The sequence below is a fragment of the Tympanuchus pallidicinctus genome, unplaced genomic scaffold (genome assembly GCF_026119805.1).
Source record: "Tympanuchus pallidicinctus isolate F22 unplaced genomic scaffold, pur_lepc_1.0 scaffold21, whole genome shotgun sequence".
NCBI classification, from domain to species: domain Eukaryota; kingdom Metazoa; phylum Chordata; class Aves; order Galliformes; family Phasianidae; genus Tympanuchus; species Tympanuchus pallidicinctus.
In genome coordinates, this window is record NW_026294733.1 from 10,806,175 (window position 1) to 10,827,676 (window position 21,502).

At 42.0% G+C, this 21,502-nt stretch overlaps 1 protein-coding gene across 1 annotated transcript in view; it reads left to right on the forward strand.

Moving 5' to 3' along the window:
* Positions 1-21,502, forward strand: part of CTNNA1 (catenin alpha 1) — a 108,050-nt gene that overhangs the window by 16,614 nt on the left and 69,934 nt on the right. The window contains exons 3-7 of the mRNA XM_052684877.1: positions 1,214-1,409; positions 8,370-8,536; positions 9,273-9,392; positions 11,451-11,717; positions 14,336-14,539. Coding sequence (XP_052540837.1) covers positions 1,214-1,409; positions 8,370-8,536; positions 9,273-9,392; positions 11,451-11,717; positions 14,336-14,539 — 954 coding nt within the window. The remainder of the gene's footprint in view (positions 1-1,213; positions 1,410-8,369; positions 8,537-9,272; positions 9,393-11,450; positions 11,718-14,335; positions 14,540-21,502) is intronic.

Here is a 21,502-nt window from a genome sequence, read left to right on the forward strand (position 1 = left end):
TGCCATTCATTCCCTCTGGATGCACATCTGGGCTGTAGGGGGTTTGCTGTATAGCTCTGAAGCTGGAGTTACTGGTGGAGTCTTTCCTTATCAGAAGTAGTCCTGATCTGGGAAACTTCACTCAGCAAAGGACCTTTTTTTGGCCAACTTCATTGTCTGTAACTTATTACTAAAGTGGCTCAACAGGCAGTACTGACAATCCCAAATTTTGTGAATGATGAGACTGGCAAAACATGGAGAGGAAAGTTGAGGAAATTGCCTTGCTGCAACTAGCTTTTTATTTGTAGTACATGATGAATTGAGACTCCCAGATCCGAATGCTTTCCATTAAAAAGAGCAGCAATGCTCCCAGCAGGTGGCTTTACCTCTCTGAATCAATGTGAACCAACCTACTGAGAAGATGGATTCAGCTCAGAGGACCTTCATGTCAGCAGTCCTTGGGCTTTCCAGAACATTAATTTTTTTACCATTGTAATTTAATGTCCTTTTGAAATAGCTTTATATGAATTTTGCTAGATTTTAGAAGGGGAGGAAAGAAATGAGAAATGAGTGGGTTTTGTGTGGGTTTTCTGACATTTATATCCATAGGATTGAAGGGGGTAGATCTTGATCCTAAGCTAATGGAGTAGCTGGTCATCTGATCAGAGAGGACTCTTCATACTAAAGCCTTACTGGGAGAAACTTGAAACATTCATTGATTACAGGAGGATTGTGAACATCTGATTTGAGTATTTTTACACCTAATTGTTTGGCTGCAGCGTTCTCTGGTTTTGATTGAAAAGCTGCTGCATTGCTGGATTTCTGTAGATCATGGCTTCAGCCTTGTTTGGAGTCTTTTTATGTCTGGAGAGCTATCCCAATCTATCCTCCAGTTGGTTCCTTTGTGTGTGATGCCAAATAGCTCTGGTTTGGTTTTGAGATTGCAGTTTATCAAAGACACAAATAGAAATCAATTCTTAAATTTTTCAGGTCTGCTGATGCTTCTGAAAAATCTCTGAGCAGTTTAGCTGAATTTGTAAAGCTCATCTAATGAACCAAAAAGCACGGTAATGTCTAAAGAGAAGTGAAAAACGCTTGTTTGCAAATCTACCCTTTGGAGCTGACAGTAGAGCAAGTATTACAAATACGGTGTTTAAAAGAATTACACGTGCATGACTTTGCTGTCAGGCTGATAAACTTCTAATTTCTTTTTCCCTTCCATTCATACCTTCAGGTTACAACGTTGGTTAACACCAGTAACAAGGGCCCCTCTAATAAAAAGCGAGGGCGCTCTAAGAAGGCCCATGTTTTGGCAGCCTCAGTTGAACAAGCAACAGAGAATTTCTTGGACAAAGGAGACAAAATAGCAAAAGAGAGCCAGTTCCTCAAAGAGGAGCTGGTGGCAGCTGTGGAGGATGTTCGCAAACAAGGTAAGAGCTTCTGCAGCTGGATTTTTTTCATAGTAAATAGAACTGTTTCCATTTCTTTGCTGTTGTTACTAATGATTTTACTTCTCTACTTGTGGATTACTACTCCTCTTCTTGGATTATCAACTTGTTTAGCTGACTTCCTCCAGTTAAAAACATTAACTGGGCAGATCTGGAAATCAAATGTCCCAAGGAGAGATTCAGAGGAGAGACGAAGGTTGAGGCTTTGAAGAATGTAAAAAACAAACCAAACCAAAACAAAAAACACCCAAAAAAAACACCACCTCAACTTAGGCAGAAAAGTAACCTTCCTCCTTGTAAACCACCGCCTCTAAATGTTATGAAACCACATCTCAAATACTTGTCAATAACTTCTGCAGAATTTGGATGTGTTTAAAACATCATTGGAGGAGGAAGAACTGAGTATTGATTTAGAACTGGATGTTTTGAATATGCAAAATGTAAACAGTGAAAAACAGAATGCAAGGACCTTGATTAAATATTCCAGACTTCCTCCCCCCACTTCTAGTGTTGATTTTTATCATTTGCCTTGTTGCTTTTCTTGCAGGTCTTTTCAAAGGAAGCCTATGGAGCGGCTTACTCTAAAATATGCACTAGTAAATGTTGCTGCTCATAAATCATTTATTGTTCTTCCAGTCATGAGCCTTTTCTACGCTTCAGTGAAACCCAGTCAACTGGTATTAATGGTGGTTGCTGCTGCAGCAAAAAAAAAAACAACCCAAAACCTCATTGGCATTAATTACTTGTTTGTAGCTGAAATTGCACAGTGATGAAATATTAGTTGAAAATGGTTTCAGTTCTGGATGTGCCTGGTTGGCAGACCAAAGAAAGATCCATGCTGCAGTGTAAGGGGCTAATTGAGTTGGTTTAACTTAACAACGACAAACAGCAAAAGATCCTTTTGTCCTGAAGGCTTTTAATTCTTTGGTGCTTGCTTGATTGCTGCTCCATATTGGGAGTTAGAGTTCATCTCTGAATGTCTTCAATCACTCATAGTGATGTTGGTGTGCGAGGGAGTTGTACTTAGTTCTTGAGAATGTGAAATTGCGTTATCTGAATTTGTGTTTGGATATTGCAGTGAGAAGCTGGTAGGAAAAACTGATGCAAGAGGCTTCAGTGTGAGTCTTTTGCCCCTTTTTTGTTGAGATGAGGCAAGCCTGATGCCCGAACTTCCCTGCTCTATTGCTCTTTGGCAGAGGAGGTGGGGTTCAGAGCTGAGAGATGCTGGAGAAAAAATACTTCTACCATAATGTTGTTTTGCTTCTTCATTTCATGCTACCTGTCGCTTGCGTGAAGCTTGATGCACAGGGAAAACATTCTGAGAAGCTGTGTGGATAATAAGCATTAGACATAAAGTTGCAACTGAATACGACTGCTGCCCACAGCAGTTTGTGGGGATGCAGTCGTCGTGTGGCTGAGCTGGGGCACACCGTGGGGCTGAGGCCTGTGTCCCTGGTGTGGGGCAGTGCCTGGGCAGCCAGAGCAGAGCAACTCGTCAGATGAAGTAGAACCTCAGAGGCAATCAGAAGCAAATGATGGAAAATGAGATGCGACAGACTGTGGAGATGAGGGTTGTTTTGTGGGTTATTGTTGCCCTGCCCAGGGGTCTGTGTTGGGAGGGTTGCACTTTGCTAGCGCTAATGATAGGAGATACAAACTCGCAGAGCACAATTACATGCAGTCTCTGCACTTCAGAAGAGCTTCCAGTGGTGTGGTAGCCAGTGGAGTTCAGAGACTGGAGAAATGGGAGTGGAACAAATAACCCGTGCCTGCCAGTGCTCAAGGCAGTTGGCTGATGCCTGTAGAAATAGGCTCCAGCTTGTGGTCAGCCCTGAAGCGGTTGGGAAGCTGGACTTGCTAATCTTTGTAGGTGCTTTCCAATTGAGCTAATCTGTTCTAAAACATGTGCTTAGCAAACCTTTTGGGTGCTGGTGCATTTATGTGCCATTTGTGATGGGAAGCAAAAAGCAGAGAGATCAGTCTGGATGCCTGGGTCAGCAGCAGGGCGATAGCAAAGTGGCTGTCTGTGAAAGCAGCAGTAGGACTGTAGATGTGTGCCCAATTTATCTTCAGCAGAAGACAGGAAAATAGAATTAATAGTGCCTCTATTTAGAATAGGGAGAGGTTTAGATACCATAATAAAAAGAGATGGATGAATGTGGACAGAGGTTATGAAGATGATTAGAACAATAGATAACTTGTCTCATCAGAGCAAATTAAAAATTTTTTTTTTAGCCTAGCAAGAAGATTGAGGGGGTACATGATTTTAGTGAGCACACTTGCTCATAGAATCTATTTGTTGGGGGTAAAAACAAAGAAGTGGAAAGAGCTATTTAGAATGAAGGATAGCATGGCTACATACTAAATCAGTATAAGTGGATCACTTCAAAGTCTTCCTGATTTTAGAATGGAAGAATAAATTACAACTTGTTTAAAATATTAAACAGCTTCACAGAATATCCAAAGTAAGATTTCTGACCATGTAAGGCTGTGGACTTCTGACTTCTTTTGAAGCAGTGAAACTTCTTAAAGGAAAAATGCTAGTGGAAACAAAACTGCAGTGTTTTTTCCTGCTGTGGCTTTAGAAAAACGGTAGTGGTGAGAAAATGTCTGATGTGAGCTTTGATTTCAGCACCCTTGTGGTATGTGTTACTCTGATTTTTGCCATTACAACTTTGCTGGGTAATAGAAGGGGTCATAACAGCCTTGCCTGTTCTTATTTCCTCTTCTGCAAGCTCCTGCTCTGTGCTTGATGTTGTTATAGGGGTTTGCCCTCTCTGAAGAACCGAGGCCTGGTGCAGGTTGAAGTGGCAGCTGTTGGAGCTGTTATGAAACCAGCAGGGTATTTATCCAGATGCTGGGTACTAAGGCAGGCTGTGAGCTCTGTGGTCAAGAAGGGAGCTTCCCTTGGGTTGTGCTGACCAGGCTATTCCTGTTCTCCTCCCATGCAGGCTGTGGTTTGCTGCCTCTGTATCAGTGTGTTAGCTTACACTGCGGAGCCTCGCTCTGCCTTCTTACTGTTGCGTTTCTTCCAGTGGTGTTTCTACATTAAAGACCAGATATTAAAGCTTAAAATTAGAAAGCGTAAAGCTGTGTATTGGGTTTGAGGTAAGAGAATGGGTAATCTTTGTAATCCTGGGGGGTTTTGGTTGTTCCAGGGTTGCACTGCAGAGCAGTGGACAGATTCAGCATTGTTACTCTCAGCCCTATGCTTGAGTGAAGCTTTCTTCAAAACTGAATGGGGGTTTGAGGAATTACGAAAGCATATGAAAGGTGTTTTTTTAATTTGTACTTCACATGAGATGCTCAGCTTAATGGTTTCAGAAGAGCAGAAGGAAGCCAGCTGCACAAATAGCATAGTTAAGCACTGAATTCTTCTTGGAAAACTCAACTTTACAAGTCTGTTGTGACCAATTAGCTTAATTTCTTGAAAGATTACAGAGTTTTTGCTTGTTCTCCTGCAAGAAAAACATTTTTGGAGAGTGCCTCTTGTTGTATTGAAGTAATTCCCCAGCGCAGGACTGGAGACCCTTGAAAAGCTGTAAGCGAAGGGAGCTCCGAGACAGCTCTTGGCAGGCTGCAGATGAGTGCTATATGTGGCATATGGATTTAACTGAAGGTACAGTTTGAAGGATTAACCATTTTTTGTTTCCCTAAGCATCAGTTCCCCATATTCATGTGGCAAAAGGAAATGTGAAATCTGGGCTGTAATAAGGAATCAATGAGTGTCTGTTGGAGTGCATTTGAGAGCGCGTCCTTCATATCAGGAAGCCAGGGCAGCCCACTGTGCCCCTGTGGAGGACAGTGAAGGCAGCAGCAGTGGAAGGGAGGACTCATTACACAGAGTAACGTGGCGTTCAGGCTCTGACTTTATCTTCACCATCATTTGGCAGGGAATAGGGGGCTCTGCAGAGATGAATTGGTGTTGTGCATAGGCAGAGGTATGGCGTGGGTGAGAGCAGTGAGCGGCACGACCACAGGATGGGGGCACCAATGGCTGTCCAGGCAAAGGCATGGCCAGTCACACTGGTGGCTGCCAGGTCTGTAAATGGCTCTGAAATGCTGGGGAAGAGTGCAGGAAAGGACGTGCTGATAGCATGCCTTGTGATTCTGATACTGAGAGTGAAGCAGCCTGGAGACAGGCTTTAATCTGCAGGGTGCTGAAGGGCACAAGATGATGAGCGTGAATTTGTAGCTTGAAGGGAAAAAAAATAAGTGAATGCCTGCGTGTCCCCTAAATGCACACAGGTCTCCCCTCCTCTGCTCAGCCAGCGCTCGCACAGAGCACAGAGCAAGTCTCTTCTGTCATGGTCATCTGCAGCATGCTGCTGGGGAGGATTAATAGTGCTGTCTGAAAGTGCTGTCAGAGCCTGTGGGCATGGTGGGAATGAGAGTAGAAAATGGGTAATTTTCTTTTGATGGACTAAAATCTTAATATTTCTGAAATGGGCTTTGTTCCATTAGATTTAATTGAATTCTTAGTATTTTATTGACAAGATCATATGTGGCTACCATTGCCTCTTCTTTTCTTGGTTCTTTTATTATCTTTCCTTTATAGTATCTAGTGAAAAATCTGAGGTGATATTGGAAAAACAGATTACTCCTCTAAGAATTCATATCAGCTGTATAATCTGAGTTGCAGTCTGACACTTCTGTGGTGTATATCTTTAACTCTTAAATCCCATTTTCAAGCTTGCATTCTAACCTCTGGCTCAGGTTTGAAAATGAGAAGATTATATTGCATGCAACTGCTGATGTACGCCACGAGCAGCAGCAGTGCAGAGGGGCAGGGTTCCTTCCTGTGCTTTGGGTCTGGTTACAGTGACCACATCTCCTGAGGCTTCTGTAGCAGGTTTGGAAGTTGGCTTTCTTCAATTGGTGGGGAAAAAAAATAAATAAATGAACGCAATGGTTTTTAATTTTAATCGTCCATTAATTTGGTGAAGCCAGTTATCTTCTGACGAGCTCTTTGAAACTTACTAAATCTTTTAGATCTCTCATTAAAATAAAAAGGGAGAGCATTTCATTTCAGGACTAGCATGTAAGGTGGTGATTTAAGCGACGGATGAAAGATTATCTTGTTTTTTAGCCTCATTTAGTGATTTCTGAGGTTTGAGTGAACTGAGTGGCCACCTCCAAGTTGTTTTGAATAGGAAAACAATGTTTTCTTTCTTTGGGGGTGGGGAGGTTGGGAGGTGGGAGGAAGAAAGTGAGAATTTTACATATAAACAAGGGAGGAAATATGGCAGAACCAAGCTCATGAGAAATATATCTTAAATCCTGAGGTTGTTCATACATGCATTTTTTTTTTTAACTTGTGGTAAAATGAATTTCACTATTATTTGTCTCTTCTAGGATAAATAGTCATGTCAGCTACATAATTTCATAATCTCATGGCTTGTTGTTTTCTAGCACTGGAGGAATATTGTCCTTCACCCGTGTGAAAAACTATGGCTCTTAATGCTTGTTAAAGTAATGAGTCATAGCCCTCAAAAAGTTGGGTGGGAGATAGTTGTAGATTGATGCTTATAGCTGGTCTGTTCTTGCACAGCAGGTTTGTCATATGTCACAGTGCTGAAGTAGTGCATTTTTTATCTTAAAATGTTGTATGCCATTCTTGGAAGTAGTGTTTAAGATGATGGAAGGATGTTGCACAGGAGGGAGCATCTGAACAGAACGGAGTGTCTGCGTGTGGTTGCTTGGACAGGCTGGCGGCTGTGCTGGAAACTCTTCCAGGGCAAGTGTGTGATGGTTAACTTCAAGTTCTCTGCTCCTAGGTGATTTTGAGTGGTTAAAGGGTGCCTCCCATCAGGGTGGTGCCCCTGACTGCTTGGCCATGGGAGTGGCTTATGGGCACGGTCATGCCGCAGCATCACCATGAGATTCAGGTGCAGATCTCTCCCAGTGCTGTTTGGTGGTGGGGACACTGGGTAGCTCTCCCTTCTGAAGCATTATTTGAAGTTCTTTTCTCATCTGTGAGAAATGTGCTGTTTGGGTTCTGGCACTTGGTCAGACAGGCATTTCTCAAACAGGTTTGGGAAGCCTCTGGCACAGCAGTCAGCCACTAAACAGTCAGTATGCTTTTCTGGTCATCTCTGATTGCCCGTGAATCTTTGGCCTTGAGCACCCAATGTTTTCTAAACTATAACCTAACTGTTCTCCAAATGTTTCCAAAATGCAAGGAGGTCAAAGAGCAATTATGTGGATTCCAAACCTAGTTGCTGTGCAGGAATTGAGCTGGTAGGAACAAAATGCTGCCCTTGAAAGGAGGAGGACAAAAAAGGCTGGTTTTATTCCTCTGAATATATGCAGAAATTACTGTTCTGGCTTCTGGATGAATTTTTCTAGCTGTTTAAAGCAGCTTTTGCTTTCATAGTTATCCTGTTGCACTGTTACTATCTGAAATCCAGATTCTCTCCTGCAGCAGATGCAGCCCCACAGGCTATGAAATGCTGGAGCGTGTCAGGAAGCAGAGCCTTGCCCTGCCTGCAGACTGCGGCGCAGCCGGCCAGGTCCTGGCTCCCAGTTGTTTACAGCCCCACGAGCTGTGGCACTTCTCTCTGTGCTTACAGGGTGTTCTGCTGCCTTCTGCTTGAAAGCAGAGCTTCCACTTAACGAAGGTGCTGTCATGTGTGGAATAACCATACACTGCAGTTGTAACAGCAAGTAACGGCAGTGCCACTTGTATTTGCCCCTCCTAAGGACTCTGGTACACCAAAGCACCTGCATAATTTGCAGGAGGGATCAAAGTGTGATTTCCAAACCCTTCCTCCCTCCTGCACCACTCCTTCAGTGCTGTGATGGCCATGCTTGGAGACGGCAGAAATGCTGGCTGTACTGAAGCAAATGCTTTTTGTTGTCACAGCCGACTGTCTTTCCCAGGAACTCTTACGCCCTGAAAGAAATGCTGTGACAGTAACGTGGGGCCTGCTCCTCTTGCAGGTGACCTGATGAAGAGTGCCTCGGGGGAGTTTGCTGATGACCCCTGCTCCTCGGTGAAGCGCGGCAACATGGTGCGAGCGGCGCGTGCCCTGCTCTCCGCAGTGACTCGGCTGCTCATTCTGGCAGACATGGCAGATGTCTACAAGCTGTTGGTTCAACTGAAAGTAGTAAGTGCAGGCCTGAGCTGTGCCTGGTGTGCCACGCTGAGCCTGGAGCTCTCACTCGCAGTGATTTGCCTCTGGAGCACTGAAGGCTGGGGGACTTTTTCTCGTAGCGTGCAACTGATGAGTGTAAAAACAACCAGCAGACACTGTCCGTAGCTTTTGATGCTGTGCTGCACTTTGTTCTCAACTTTTAGTGTTGAGACTAATGCACCGTGGTCTGTGAATTGCAGAAGATTTGATAATCAAATCTTTTAATCATAAAGAAGTAACTTGGTTTTCTCATTGACTTCTACTCTCTTGTAGCTAGCAGATATGACTGGCTATTAGTACCAAAAGTAGCTTCAGTGGATTGAGTAAAAATGAATATGATTAAAATTTCTTTTTTAATATATTTGCAAGTAGGAGGTGGCTGGTTTGTGTGGAAATTGTGATGCAGTGAGCCTCAATATTGGGTTGACTTCATCTGGGGTTTGAGGTTCTGTCCTTGGCAGCCACAGCTCCAATGGGGCCCAGTTATGCATTCTTGGCTGTCCCTGGTAGCTAATGACTCTGAAAGAGTACCTGAGCTTGAGGTACAGTTAGCCTTGACATGTCTGTGCTCTTAAAAAAACCAACCAAACAAAAAAAAAAACACAAAGGAGAGAAAAATCGCTTTGTCTGCTTTGAAATGTATTCTAAGTAGTCTTGTAAACTGTGAACTGTATTACTTGGGAAAAAATGAATATATCTATCCTTTTAGGTAGAAGAAGGTATCTTGAAATTAAGGAATGCTGGCACTGAGCAGGATCTGGGTATCCAGTACAAAGCCCTCAAGCCAGAAGTGGACAAACTTAACATAATGGCAGCCAAAAGACAGCAGGTATAGTGATGGCAGTTCTTATTTCTGTATGCTGTTTCTTATTCTTTTTCAAAATAAGAAAATGAGGCAGCCTTGCTGCTCTGAGAGGCTACCTATTGCTTCTACTAATTTTTTTACTTTTTGTTTGTTTTGGAATACTTTGTCTTGCACTCGGTGACGTTTAGGAAACCGAATGGCACTTGCCTGGTAAGCAGAAAATCTGCTCAGCTGTAAAACACTGCTTCTGACTGAAGTGTCCATGCTAGCATTTGCTTATGTTAATGCTTTAGTACCTTTGTGAAATGCTGCTTCTATAGAATTGCACTGGTGCATGTCAGGACATCCATTTTGAAGCAGTGCAGGTATGGGTAAGGAAAGAGGGTTGGGATGTGACTTAGTGCTTGGTGCTCTCACCACAAGACCACGCTGTCTTTGTGGCTCACACCGATGTAGTGTCATGGCTAGGGGCAGAATTGCAGCTCTTCTCAATGCACCACACCAAGGCTAGTCTTGAAGTCCCCATTTAAGAAAGGTTTTAAGGTCCTGTGCTTTGTGTATGTTCTGTATTTGCATAGCTATCACTAGGCCTCAATTGCATGCAGAATTTGCTTTTGTACAACATGACTGTTGTGACTCATTCCTATGTAAGGTAAGTCTTAAGGGAAAGGTGTAGGCAGTCTGATTTATCTGAAATAGCGTGGTTTTTGTAGACTGTATTTTTTTGTTCTGCTGATCTATACAAACCCAAACTGTTTATGCACCTCTAACGCTGCTTGTTTTCTTGCACGGATTTATCTTTGAAAATAAACTGGGAACAGTTTTAAATGGATTGCTGGTTGGTTATGTATCTGGGATCTGATTGCGGTAAACGGGGATGGGGTTGTGATGGCAATACAATAAATGTCCTTAAACTGCTTTGTGATGGATTGTTTTACACTGTGGGAAGTGGTTGTGTTAAATCTGTAAATCTGAAAGCCTGCTTGGAGTGCCCTCGCTGCTTAGTGTGTGTCTTAAGAGGTCGTGTATTACTCATTCATTTTTAAGAGTCTGTCAGATTATTTATTTTTTTTCTGCTGGTAAGGCAGCCCACTTCATTTTCATCACCTCTCTGTAAGACTGAAGAGGTAACTTTAGAGTGTTTGTGCTGCTAATAGTTGGGTTACTTTTCCTTTTTAGAAACTCTGCTGCTTGTGCAGGACTCTGAAGCTCTCTCAATTCATAGTACTTAGATTCCAAAGCAGAGATGATGATGCTTTGAAGAACTGCAGCATTGAGTATTTGTGAAAGGACCTATGGGCTTACTCAATCCTCAGTCTTAAATTAGTTATAATTATAGTCATTGGTTAATTTTCTCCGTTTGGAGATGAACAAGAAGTTGAGTGATATTCTTGTTCTTCTGAAACGAAGTGTGTGAGTCTCTTGAGGGGAGTGAACTCCATCCTCTAGGTGTGATTAAAGAAAACATACTGGTTCTGAGCATTGGAGTTAAATTTAAGATCTGACTTCTCAGATGCAGAATTCATGACATGGCTCCTGTGGTTGAACTGCTCCATGCAGAACAACCGTGTGAATTTCTCACAGAATCTCTGTGCTGGTTGCACACACTCATTGGATTAATTACTTCTGAAACAGAGCCAGAAGACTAATGTCAGTGATTGTCAGAGATTACCTCTCTTTTTTTCTTCCTCTGGTTAAATGATGCTTGTCACTTACCTCTTGGCATCCTAAAGCACGGATGGAAAAGTGAGGTCACAGCTTCTGAGTTCTCCTGATGTAGCGGTATTGTCTGCGTTCAGAGTGCTGGTCCTTTGCTGTGGCAAGGAGCAGACATGCCTTGGATTTTGAAATGTGGAACTGAATTGCCCTGTAATACTGCTTTTATTTGAGTTTTTATGGAGCTGTTGTGTTCTGAGATTAGTTGAGCTATTAATAATAGGAAATGGGGAAAGCTCAAGGTTGAATTAGACTTGAACATGCTAAGCAAAGAATCTGCCTGTCTCTTGAAGGTGCAGGAAGGCAGTATATGGATCATGTGTGGGGACTGCTTTCAATTGCTTCTTTCTTCAATTTTCCTAATAGGAATTGAAAGATGTGGGTCACCGTGATCAGATGGCGGCAGCCAGAGGAATCCTGCAGAAGAATGTTCCTATTCTCTATACTGCATCTCAGGCCTGTCTGCAGCACCCTGATGTGGCTGCGTACAAAGCGAACCGGGACCTGATCTACAAACAGCTTCAGCAAGCGGTCACGGGCATCTCCAACGCAGCTCAAGCAACTGCATCAGATGATGCTGCCCAGCAGCAGGGTGGAGGTGGAGAGCTGGCTTATGCTCTGAACAATTTTGATGTAAGTTCTGAACCTGTACATAAAAAGTGGCAACTCCAAGTATTTTGTTTGCTTACATGATTTATAAGCAACATCTTTTGTTTGTTACCCAAAAAAACCCAGTTTTCTACTGAAAACCTGCAAGTCCCAGGTGAAGCAGGCTTTTATTTTTTTCAAAATTGGCTCTTTCAAAACGAGGATTGATAAAATATAGAAAGGAGAAACGCAGTTCTTGATGATTGAAGGCTGTCAAGTTAAACTAGCACAAAAATAGCTGTTAGCCTACTGCTATGTTAGATGTAAGCCTTTGGTTTATTTCAAATTTGATTATTTCATAATGTATTTATGTAATTTATTCTTGTGGGTGACAGAAATGACTTATTAGAAGTGAATAATGCATTTGGAATTGCCCAAACCTACCTATTGAGAAGAACATAGAGTGGGAAGTTTAATGTGATACCTAGTTGGGAACGAAGTCACTTTTAAACCAGTGTGTTGCACTGATCTGTCATTTTCTTTGTCTTGTGTTCTGTAAGTTACCAAGGATAGCCATGTGCTTTTACTGAGAATACTTTCCTTCTGAAGCCAGTATTTTGTGTCTGCTGCTGATCCAGTCTGAGAATTCTAAACACCTTGGAAGTAGCTTCCCTCTAAAACTTTTTTTAATGTCACAAGGCTGTCAGTCACAAAATTCTTAGTACTTTTTTTGCCAAATATTGTTCACCTTTTCCTCTTTTGCTCTTGCCACCCCTGCTTCTCTATGTTACTTTATTCCGTATATCTTAACTTCTTTTAACATCTCCCTAAAGGATGAAATACTATTTGAGGTTTTCCCTGTACTGAATATGAAGCCTTTCTCTGTCATCTCTTGGGTTACAAGAGGACATTGTGGTTATCTTGATCTTTGTGACAGATTTCAGCTTTAAATCTATCTCAAATTCTGTCAGTTGTATATTCAGTTACATATGTTTGAAGAACATGCATTGGGTTAACACCCAAAGGATCACAGGTTTGATCAGATCTGTAGGATGGGAAGGCAGTTCCAGGACCAGCACACGATGCTGAGGACTGGCTCTGGTACGTAGAGTTGAAAAACATGTCAGTTCCAATTTGTATATTGGCTAATCTTGCTCCAACCATTTAATATGATTTGTGCTGTGTGCTCATATTTTACTGTGAGCTCTCTAATATATGGTCAGAGACTTATTGAGTGCTTTAGCTTGCACTGAGTTCTGAACTTCAGTTTCCCATACTGCGGCTCACTAACAGCACCAGGGCTTGCTCAGCAGGCCAGCCTGAATAGGCATTGTGTGCAATGGCTTTGTCTGCTCAGCCTTGCCAAAAGAGACAGACAAAACAAATGTGCCCAGGTTCTCTGCAGATGTTATCCCTGCACTTCATTTCCTGTTAACATGTCAGTGTTATTGTGCTTTTGTTACAGAGGTTTTGCACGTCCCTCCCAAATGCTTCAGTGTTTCTGCTGCGATGGTAAAATATTAAATGACTACCAGAAGATAACAAGATAGTGATTATCTCTCGTTTATGTGGTGTAATTTTGGGGTCCTAGCACACCACCACTGCATTACCTGAATAGCTAGAATTTTCAGGAAAAATGGGAATATTAGAAGAACGTGTGCTGTTTCTAAACCTGCTGTGAATTCTGTGGTTACTCAGCTGGGAGACTAATTGTGCTGACATTAATGTTGAAATTAGCTGGCATACAAACTGACTGTAGAAAACTCCCATTGCAAAAAGCTTTAGGGCTTCTTTCGTGATGAGTTATCTACATCTTTCCATCCTGCCCCTTAATTGGGAGAAAACCTATGCAAACCCTAAACAAATCAGTAAACCTTGAAATGGTCATATTATTTTCCTTAAACTGCAGAACCTGTTTAAATAAGCCACCTGGAAGTAATCACAAGGTGGTGTGTGCTACATTACTTCTTCCTGGTGAGCACTGGATCGTGATGTTGGCCCCTTGAAAAGCAGATACATCAGTATTGCTTATTTAGCCTCAGGTTTCTCAATACGAGCTGTGCTTACAAATCATCCTTCAAAATGAAGCTGATAGACTTCTGCCATGAAGAAATCAATTTATATGCTATTCTAGTCATATGTTCTTTTACATGAATTTGAAAATACTGTTGTTTACCTGTTATAATTGCATACTAGTAAAGGAAGGAGGACTTGATGAACCAGGACAGCAGAGTACTGTATATAGGGCTAATTTTGGACATTTGTTTTTCTTGGGGATTTTTTTGTTCATGATGAGGTAATTATATCTGACAAGTTTAAATAGTGAAGGCATGTCCGGATTGACATGTAGTTAAGAAGAGTTCTGTGCTTTGAACTTTATTAGTGCTGGCACACTTGATTTTTGCCATTCATATAATGAGACTTCTTGTGGCTGAGTTGGGTTTAGCTGTCAAAGCAGCACAAGAAATGACTAGCAGTCTAATGTGCTGGGGAACCTGTTAGCAATTTTACTAAGCTACTCAAGAAAATCACTCTCAGTGCCAAAATTCTGTTTGCTTTTTATGCCTCATCAGGGAGTTGTGTTAACGTTGGTCTTTCTGATGACCTAACAGTAACTTACTGCTCAGCCTGACTGCTGACTTCCGAAATCTTTATTTTACCAGAAACAAATAATTGTGGATCCATCGACCTTCAGTGAGGAGCGTTTCAGGCCTTCTCTGGAAGAGCGCCTGGAGAGCATCATTAGTGGAGCAGCCCTGATGGCTGATTCATCCTGCACACGTGATGACCGACGGGAACGTATAGTTGCAGAGTGTAATGCGGTGCGACAGGCCTTGCAGGATCTACTTTCAGAGTACATGGGGAATGTGAGTATCTTCTGTTCTGTTTGTTTATTTAGTTTCTGTGTTTTTTAACTCCACGTGATTATCCAAAAGGGGGGATAGCTGCAGGTCTGAAAGCTGGTCTGCTCTGTCCTCAAATAGGACGGGAGCATTAACCAAGAGTCCTGAAAGGTTTGTCAGAAGGCCAGCCTGGAGGCTGAATCAAGTGCATTTAGATCAGCTGTGATGCTTACCTTAAGATTGATCTCTGCTCTTCAGAAATGGTTATCATGGCATTAACCCTTCAGTGCTGTTTTTGGTTATAACTCTTACATATTGGTTTGTATAGAAATCCTGGAATTAGCCTGTCTTCCCCACCAGATAGGTCTGCACAAGGTAGCTTAGCCTATGGGAAATAGACTAACTTTGATGCTTCAAAATTTTAGATATGTGAACTTCTTAGCTGAAGTAATAGATTTCTCAGAATCGAGTTGATTTGCTGTTGCTACTCCATTTAATCAGGAAGGATGTACAAAGATAAAACTGAATACCAAGTAAGAAATTCTGGGAACAGTTTGGTGTAAATGGAGTGAGCATCTAGCACTGGTACATTACACTGCATGTAAGCACACAGTATTTGAAGCCTGAGTGTATTTTTGCAGTTAGAAGTGTTATGTCATGAAGATGAGCTGCTGAGTTTGAAGGCATCATGATATAATATCAGATGCTGCCTCTTTCTTGGCTTGAGGGATTTTAATCTGGGCAACTTTAGCAGTGTTGAAGGGTGAGCTGGAGATATCATAAGATTTAAACAATGCCAAGTCTCTGAACTTAAATACTCTTAAAAGACAATTGGTTTCAGATGAAAAGTTGTGGAAATCACAGCAATGAAATGGCTTGTAGTGTCATGGCAAGTAAAATTGGCTGAAGTAGCCATAATGGGCTGAGGTGAAGCCTGATTTACACTGGAGGTAAAACAGTTCAGAGGTATTTTCTTTTGATAGTAGAATTCATTTAACAGTGCTGCAGAATTGTGTGTTGCCTTTGAGTCTGCTGTTTCTTGGTGGAAGATACGTCAGCATGAGGTAGTGGTGCTCTGAAGCCTGCATGTACAAGTGAGGGTGCTTGGAGGGCAGAGGCATGCAGTGAGTGGTGGAGAGGGAAAGTACAATGAGTTTCTGTTTGCCGGTGGAAAACAAGGGCAAAGTAATTGAACAATACTGAAAGACAAGTCCTGTATAGCTGGCAGGCTGAGCTAGGTACTTCATGTAGTCTGTCTTAATTGCCTGTGAATGTAACTTGTGCTCAGCATTGACGTTGTATGGAGCTTGAGACTGCAGCAGGGAAGCCAACCACCGTGTTGTGCCATTTAAAACTCCTTTTGGAGCAGGGTGTTTTGTCAGTACATGATGCACCTGGAACAATCCCTCGAACAAATGTGCTGCTGGATTGGATGCAGGCCTATCAGCACAACAGAATGAAGCATTCACCAAATGCAAATGAAAAATATGGAGGAGGCAATGCTCAGTCTTGTGCACAGAAGATTCCGTGCATCTCTCTCATTGATAGTTGGTCAATACCTGTGTCAGATTCTAGAGCTTTGACTTCCTTGGGCCCAAAAGCCTATCTTGCTCCTCTGGCTGTGTTCTGCTGTCTCTGATATGCAAGTTAAAGTAATCACGCCGAGTTTCAAAGACCGTATTCCCTATGTTATCTCTTTTAACACATTGTGAAATTAGTGGAGCATACTGAATTTTTTCAAAGTCACTGCTATGTTATGATTGTAGACAGTGTAGTTGGGAAAATGAGATTAGAAATTCAGTGAAATGGAGTGGAAAAAGCAATAGATAAATTATGGTGAAAATGTGGGATGATGTGTAAAAATCCATACTGAGGGCAGGAAAAAAATCAGAATGATGAAGCTGAAGAATGAATAGTAGCTGGGGAGCTAAACGGTGAAAAAGCCATGGCTCATCTACAGAAAGAGTAGGGATGTGCTTCTTACAGTGGTGGCAGAGGAAATGTCATAGCATGTATGGTGGAGGTACCCACAGCACAGTGCCCAGCCATCTCCTCCTGTGCTTTTCTCCCATCTCCCTTTGAAGATGGGGATGAATCAGGAATTAAATCTGTTAATTGCACTGTGCTTGCAGTGCATCGTAAATCTTGTTTGAGTGGTAGAATAAGAACTATTTATTGGCCAAGTGTAAAAATTCAAAGACAGGATTGAATGAAGAATATGCTGAAAAGGTTGAAGCACAAGAATGTCTTCAGGCAGATTCCCTTTTAGTTTTAATGCCTTCTGTTTTAGTGGCTTCTTCTAGCTTTGGGGTTTTCTTTCAGATCTTTGGTAATAAAAAGGCTTTTTTCCATAGGTAGTTTATAACTCAGGGTTTAGTGGTTTTGGACCCTTGGTTTAACTGTCTCCTTGGGCCTGTCCCCAAGGGTTCTGTAAGTCTGCAAGCATTGCTGGCTGTGTTATGATGTGTGGCAGAAGCTTCTGTTCAAATACAATTTTCAGTAATAAAGAAACTGAATCATAGAAGCCCTTGACCCCTGCATTTGCTGGCATGGTGATGAAACCTGTGATTACATCATTAAAAGAAGGGCAAGAGTTGCTTGTTCAGTAGTTCATTATGAAAGTTATATCTTCTTTACTTGGATTGGTGTGCATTTTATTCCCTTTTCCATCTGACTGTTTTCAAAACAGAAGAATAGCCCAAACTGGTCCAACTGAATTTACATCAAGGCCAGTCTCCTATCTTGACAGCAGTCAATAGCAGATGCCTACAAGAAAGATGACAGTAACAAGGGAGGTATGTAGTTTTCCTTGCCCAAAATAGCTCCCAGATAGTAGTGGGCTGTAGCTCAGATGGTTCAGAGCTAGCATTGCTGACTGTTCTTAATAGCTCTTGATGGACTGACCTCCAATGAAAGTGCCTTGTTTTTCTGAACCATTGTAAACTTTCAGCGTCCATAAGCTGGAGAACTCCTTGATAAAGAAAATGATTTTGCATTAAGAAGCATCTTTTTGTTCGAAGCAGAGAAATTGTTTCATTTCAGAGAAGGCCATGAGCAGCTATCCCCCCCTCACCCTTCTCTGTGCCACGTGGTTCAGAGCTGTGCCGTCTCCTCTTTGCCGGAATGAAGTGTCCTGCTTTCATTAGTTGCTTCCCAAGGCAAAGACTTTTGACACCTCCTCTCAGCTTGGGCTGTCCTCATTACTAACCAGCATGGTGCGGGAGAATGGGATTTGAAGAGAGAATGAGAACTTGGTGCCCTTCCTTATCCAATTTGCAGAACTTCCATCGGCTGGCTGTGGCCGAGTGCTGGGGGCGAGGCGCTGCATTGCAGTTGGTGTCTCCTTGCTGAATCATTCAGAGGTTCTGAGAAAAGAACTACAGTGTGGCAGTGATCAGGAGATGTTTCAAGAGCACGCTGTTGGGTGAAAATGCTAGTGTAGGTGTGTTTCTCAGCATCCTGCTGAGGCTGGTCTGGGTCTTCAGTTCCTTTTAAGATTTGGGGACCAGAACTGCATCTGGTCCATTTGGTCTGTTGGAGATTCAGACTGCTGTTGATTTATGGGGTCATGAACACTCCAGTACAGTGTTGTGGTGCTTTTGTTTTTTTCTGTTTTACTCCTTTCCTCATAATGTCTAATATTTGATCTGCTTTTGATAGCTGCTGAACACTGAGTTGATATCATGATGAAACTGCTACATGAAGATCTAGCTTCTGAGTCAGAGGGACTGTTTTTGTGAATGTAAAGTCAGATGGGCTTGTGTATCATTTAATACCTCTTGTCTCTTGAACTTCATCTGCAGTTTTATTAGCTGATTTCTTGATTTATATCCTAAAAATGCCAACTGTTCATCCCTTAATTATAGCATTCAATTTTTCAGTGATTTTTTTTTTTTTTTTTTTTCTTCCTCCTTCATCTTCCATTTTCCCCCAAGGACTGACTTCCATTATGGCTTTTGCTTATTTCAGCCTCATGACTCCTAATAGGAAATAGTTTCTCTTTTTAAACTAGCGCTGCAGATCCTGGATTCAAATAGCAAACTTGAATATCTGAGTGTGATTTTTGTTTTCTTTTTTTTTTTTTAAGTATCTTTGAATAAGCTTTATTCTTATTGCTAATGCTGAATGGCACAGCAAAAGTGAGAAGGCTTAACAGAATTCGTTATTGATTCTGACTAGCGCTGTAAAAGCAGAGCAGTCCAAGGTCTTGGATGGGAGTTCAACTGCCTAGAATGCAATAAATTACCCACCTTAGTCATGGCTGAACTTGTAATATAAATAATCGATGGCAGGAGTCAGATCTGTGTGTGATGTTGCGTTTAGGCATTCATGGTATGTATTTTATTAATTAGATGGGGAAAAAAGTTCAAAGCATATGCCAGTTTAGTTGGATGATGATACCAGTCTTTGAGAGAGGAGGACAGAACAAAGCACCTACCTGAATGTTGTTCAACGTCAGTGTTACATCAGTGAAGAAGATAATAAGAAAGCTAGGATGTGGGGTTCAGGAGTGAGCACTAAAGACGTTTTCTTATTTGTATCTGAAGTTACTGTTACAACTTCATGATTTTATGTGGGTAGATGTTGACTGACTCTGGTTTATTCCCTGAAGAAAATAGATGAAGCTGAATATTTCTGGACAGTACCACCAATTTATCCTTTGCACTAGCAGGTGGTATGGTACCTTCCCTAATGCAGAGAGCAGGTACAATGCTTGTTTCTGCTTTATTGTACTGTACAGGTTACTCTCCCTTATATTTATATGCTTGGCTTTCATTGCAAGTTATATTAGCTAGAGTAGTTGAAGTGAATTCATTAGAAAAGAACAGGGAGCTAATTAGAGCTGAAATATTTCTGCATCTTTAAGAAGTAGGTACATAGAATGGAGAAGTAGCAATATCCAGAAACATCCACAGACTCAAAGTTGTGACGCTATGCTCTGTGCTGGAACTCTCCTTGGGCATTATTAGTGTAGAGCATGGACAGCTTGACTTCATCTTAGTGACTGTGTTAAGTACAAGAGATGCAGGAGGTCGTGGCTTTTGAGGTTGGGGTTTCACATGTTAGAACAGAGTGCAGGATGTCAGCTGGAACCAGAAGATTTCAGTCTGAGCTGTTTGACTACTGTGCTGAAGTTGCAAAAGATACCAGTCTGCTGTACTTGGCTGGTTGACATGGAAGACTGAAAATGAGGACCTCCTTCAGCTTTAGACAGTCCATTTTTCTTGCTTGGCTTTATGGAATGTGGGCAGTTGGGTTTCTTTCCATGAACACTGCTTTTGAGCCATTGGCCTGTAGTGATTGGAGGTGTCCAGAAATGTGCAGGGAAGTCTCATTTTTGAAACATATTCTGTACCCCACTGAATTCTCATGTTTCTAACTACCCTTTCAGATGCACACAAGTAACAGACTTGTACTTGCCTAAACTTTGTCAGAAGCTCTAGTTTGGCTAGCGTGGAATGTGAACCCAGAGCCCCATTGTGTACAACATGCTCTTGTACAATAAAATCCCTTGTTACTACATTTGGAAACGATAAATCGTGTTACATAAAGTAGCTTGACAGGTCCTATTTCAATGGGAATTTTAATGCTTTCATATTATCATTCTGACTGTGTCCTTGGCTGTCTGGATTGCATTAGAGGTGCTTGGCAGCAAATGGAGAAAAACCATTTGGGGCCAGCTTCAGAGCAGGCATTTCAGGCACAGATCATTTCAGCTCATTTTTCCAGTTTTCGTGCTCTGCTTGGCCTCAAGACCCATAGCAGGGTGTGATGGAGGGGGAGAAGTGGGGGTGTTGTATTTCTTTAACAATAGATTTCCAACAGTTGCAAAGTGCATCTTTGAAGGTAAGCGAAGCAGCTGATCTGCAGACTGTGTGCTGCCTAGAGTGCCTTGGCCCTCAGTACCTGACATAGACATCACCACTTCTGGTTTTAGACTTGGTGGTCGCATGTCTTGCTGCATGCCTTTGCTGGACTTCATGGTTAGTGTGCTTAGGGAAATGTGCTACACCAAACAAGTAGGTTTGTTCTCCTGATTGTCATTCCACTGGCTTGCTTTCCTTTCCTAAAGCTTCTTTGAGCACCTCTGGTGCTTGAAAGTGAATGGGCAAGAGATATCTAGCTCATATCTTCAGTGTGTTTGGGCAGAAGTAATTTTGTCTTCGGAACTACCTGTGAAGGGTATTTCTACCTCTGACACATAAGACTTTTAGAATGGAGATGCTTTTATTATGAATTTGCCCATTAATAATATTGACAGTTTCTATTTCCCATTTGGAAAGGAATGCATGTGTATTTGCACGTGTCTGCTAAACTTAGGTTCAGTTAACTCGTGTATTTGGAAGGGCTCTTGCACAGCCCTTTTAATGAAAGCAGCTGTATCTGTGGGAATGTGTATGTGAATGAAAATGGCAGACTGATCCATATTCATGATAGATGCTGATAAAAAAAAATTCTGCCTTGAGATAATCTGCCCTTTCTTTTTAATATTGTTTCTGTCAGTTTAAGATGGTTGAATGCTGAAGTGATGGACACGGCTTGAAAGCCTCTGGATTTTCCCTTCACGGACTTTGCTGTTCAGCAGAGATGTGTGCTATTCTCTGGGCACTAATTTTCATAGATGTTATCAGATTGACAACAATGCTGCTTTAAGAAAATAAATAAATTTCTGAAGTGATACTGATTTTAAGTTGTGAAGGGTGATATAAAGTAAATCAGTGAGCATGATGAGTCTGGTGAGAATTCAGGTGGTGGTCATTAGCTCGTTCTTTCTGAGCCCCAAAAAGGAGCTTCCAGGTTGCTTCCCCTTGGTCCTGGCTTGGGACTGGGCACAGCCCGTGCTTTCAGAGGATGTTCTGGGAGCTCTTTGGGTGGTGATATCAGGCCTGTTGAAAGAAAAGGAAGAATTTACGAGTTCTGAATGCTTTTTTAGGCCCAAGGCAGCTTTTGCACTGAGCGGTGAAAATGTGTTTCTTAAAGAAGAGC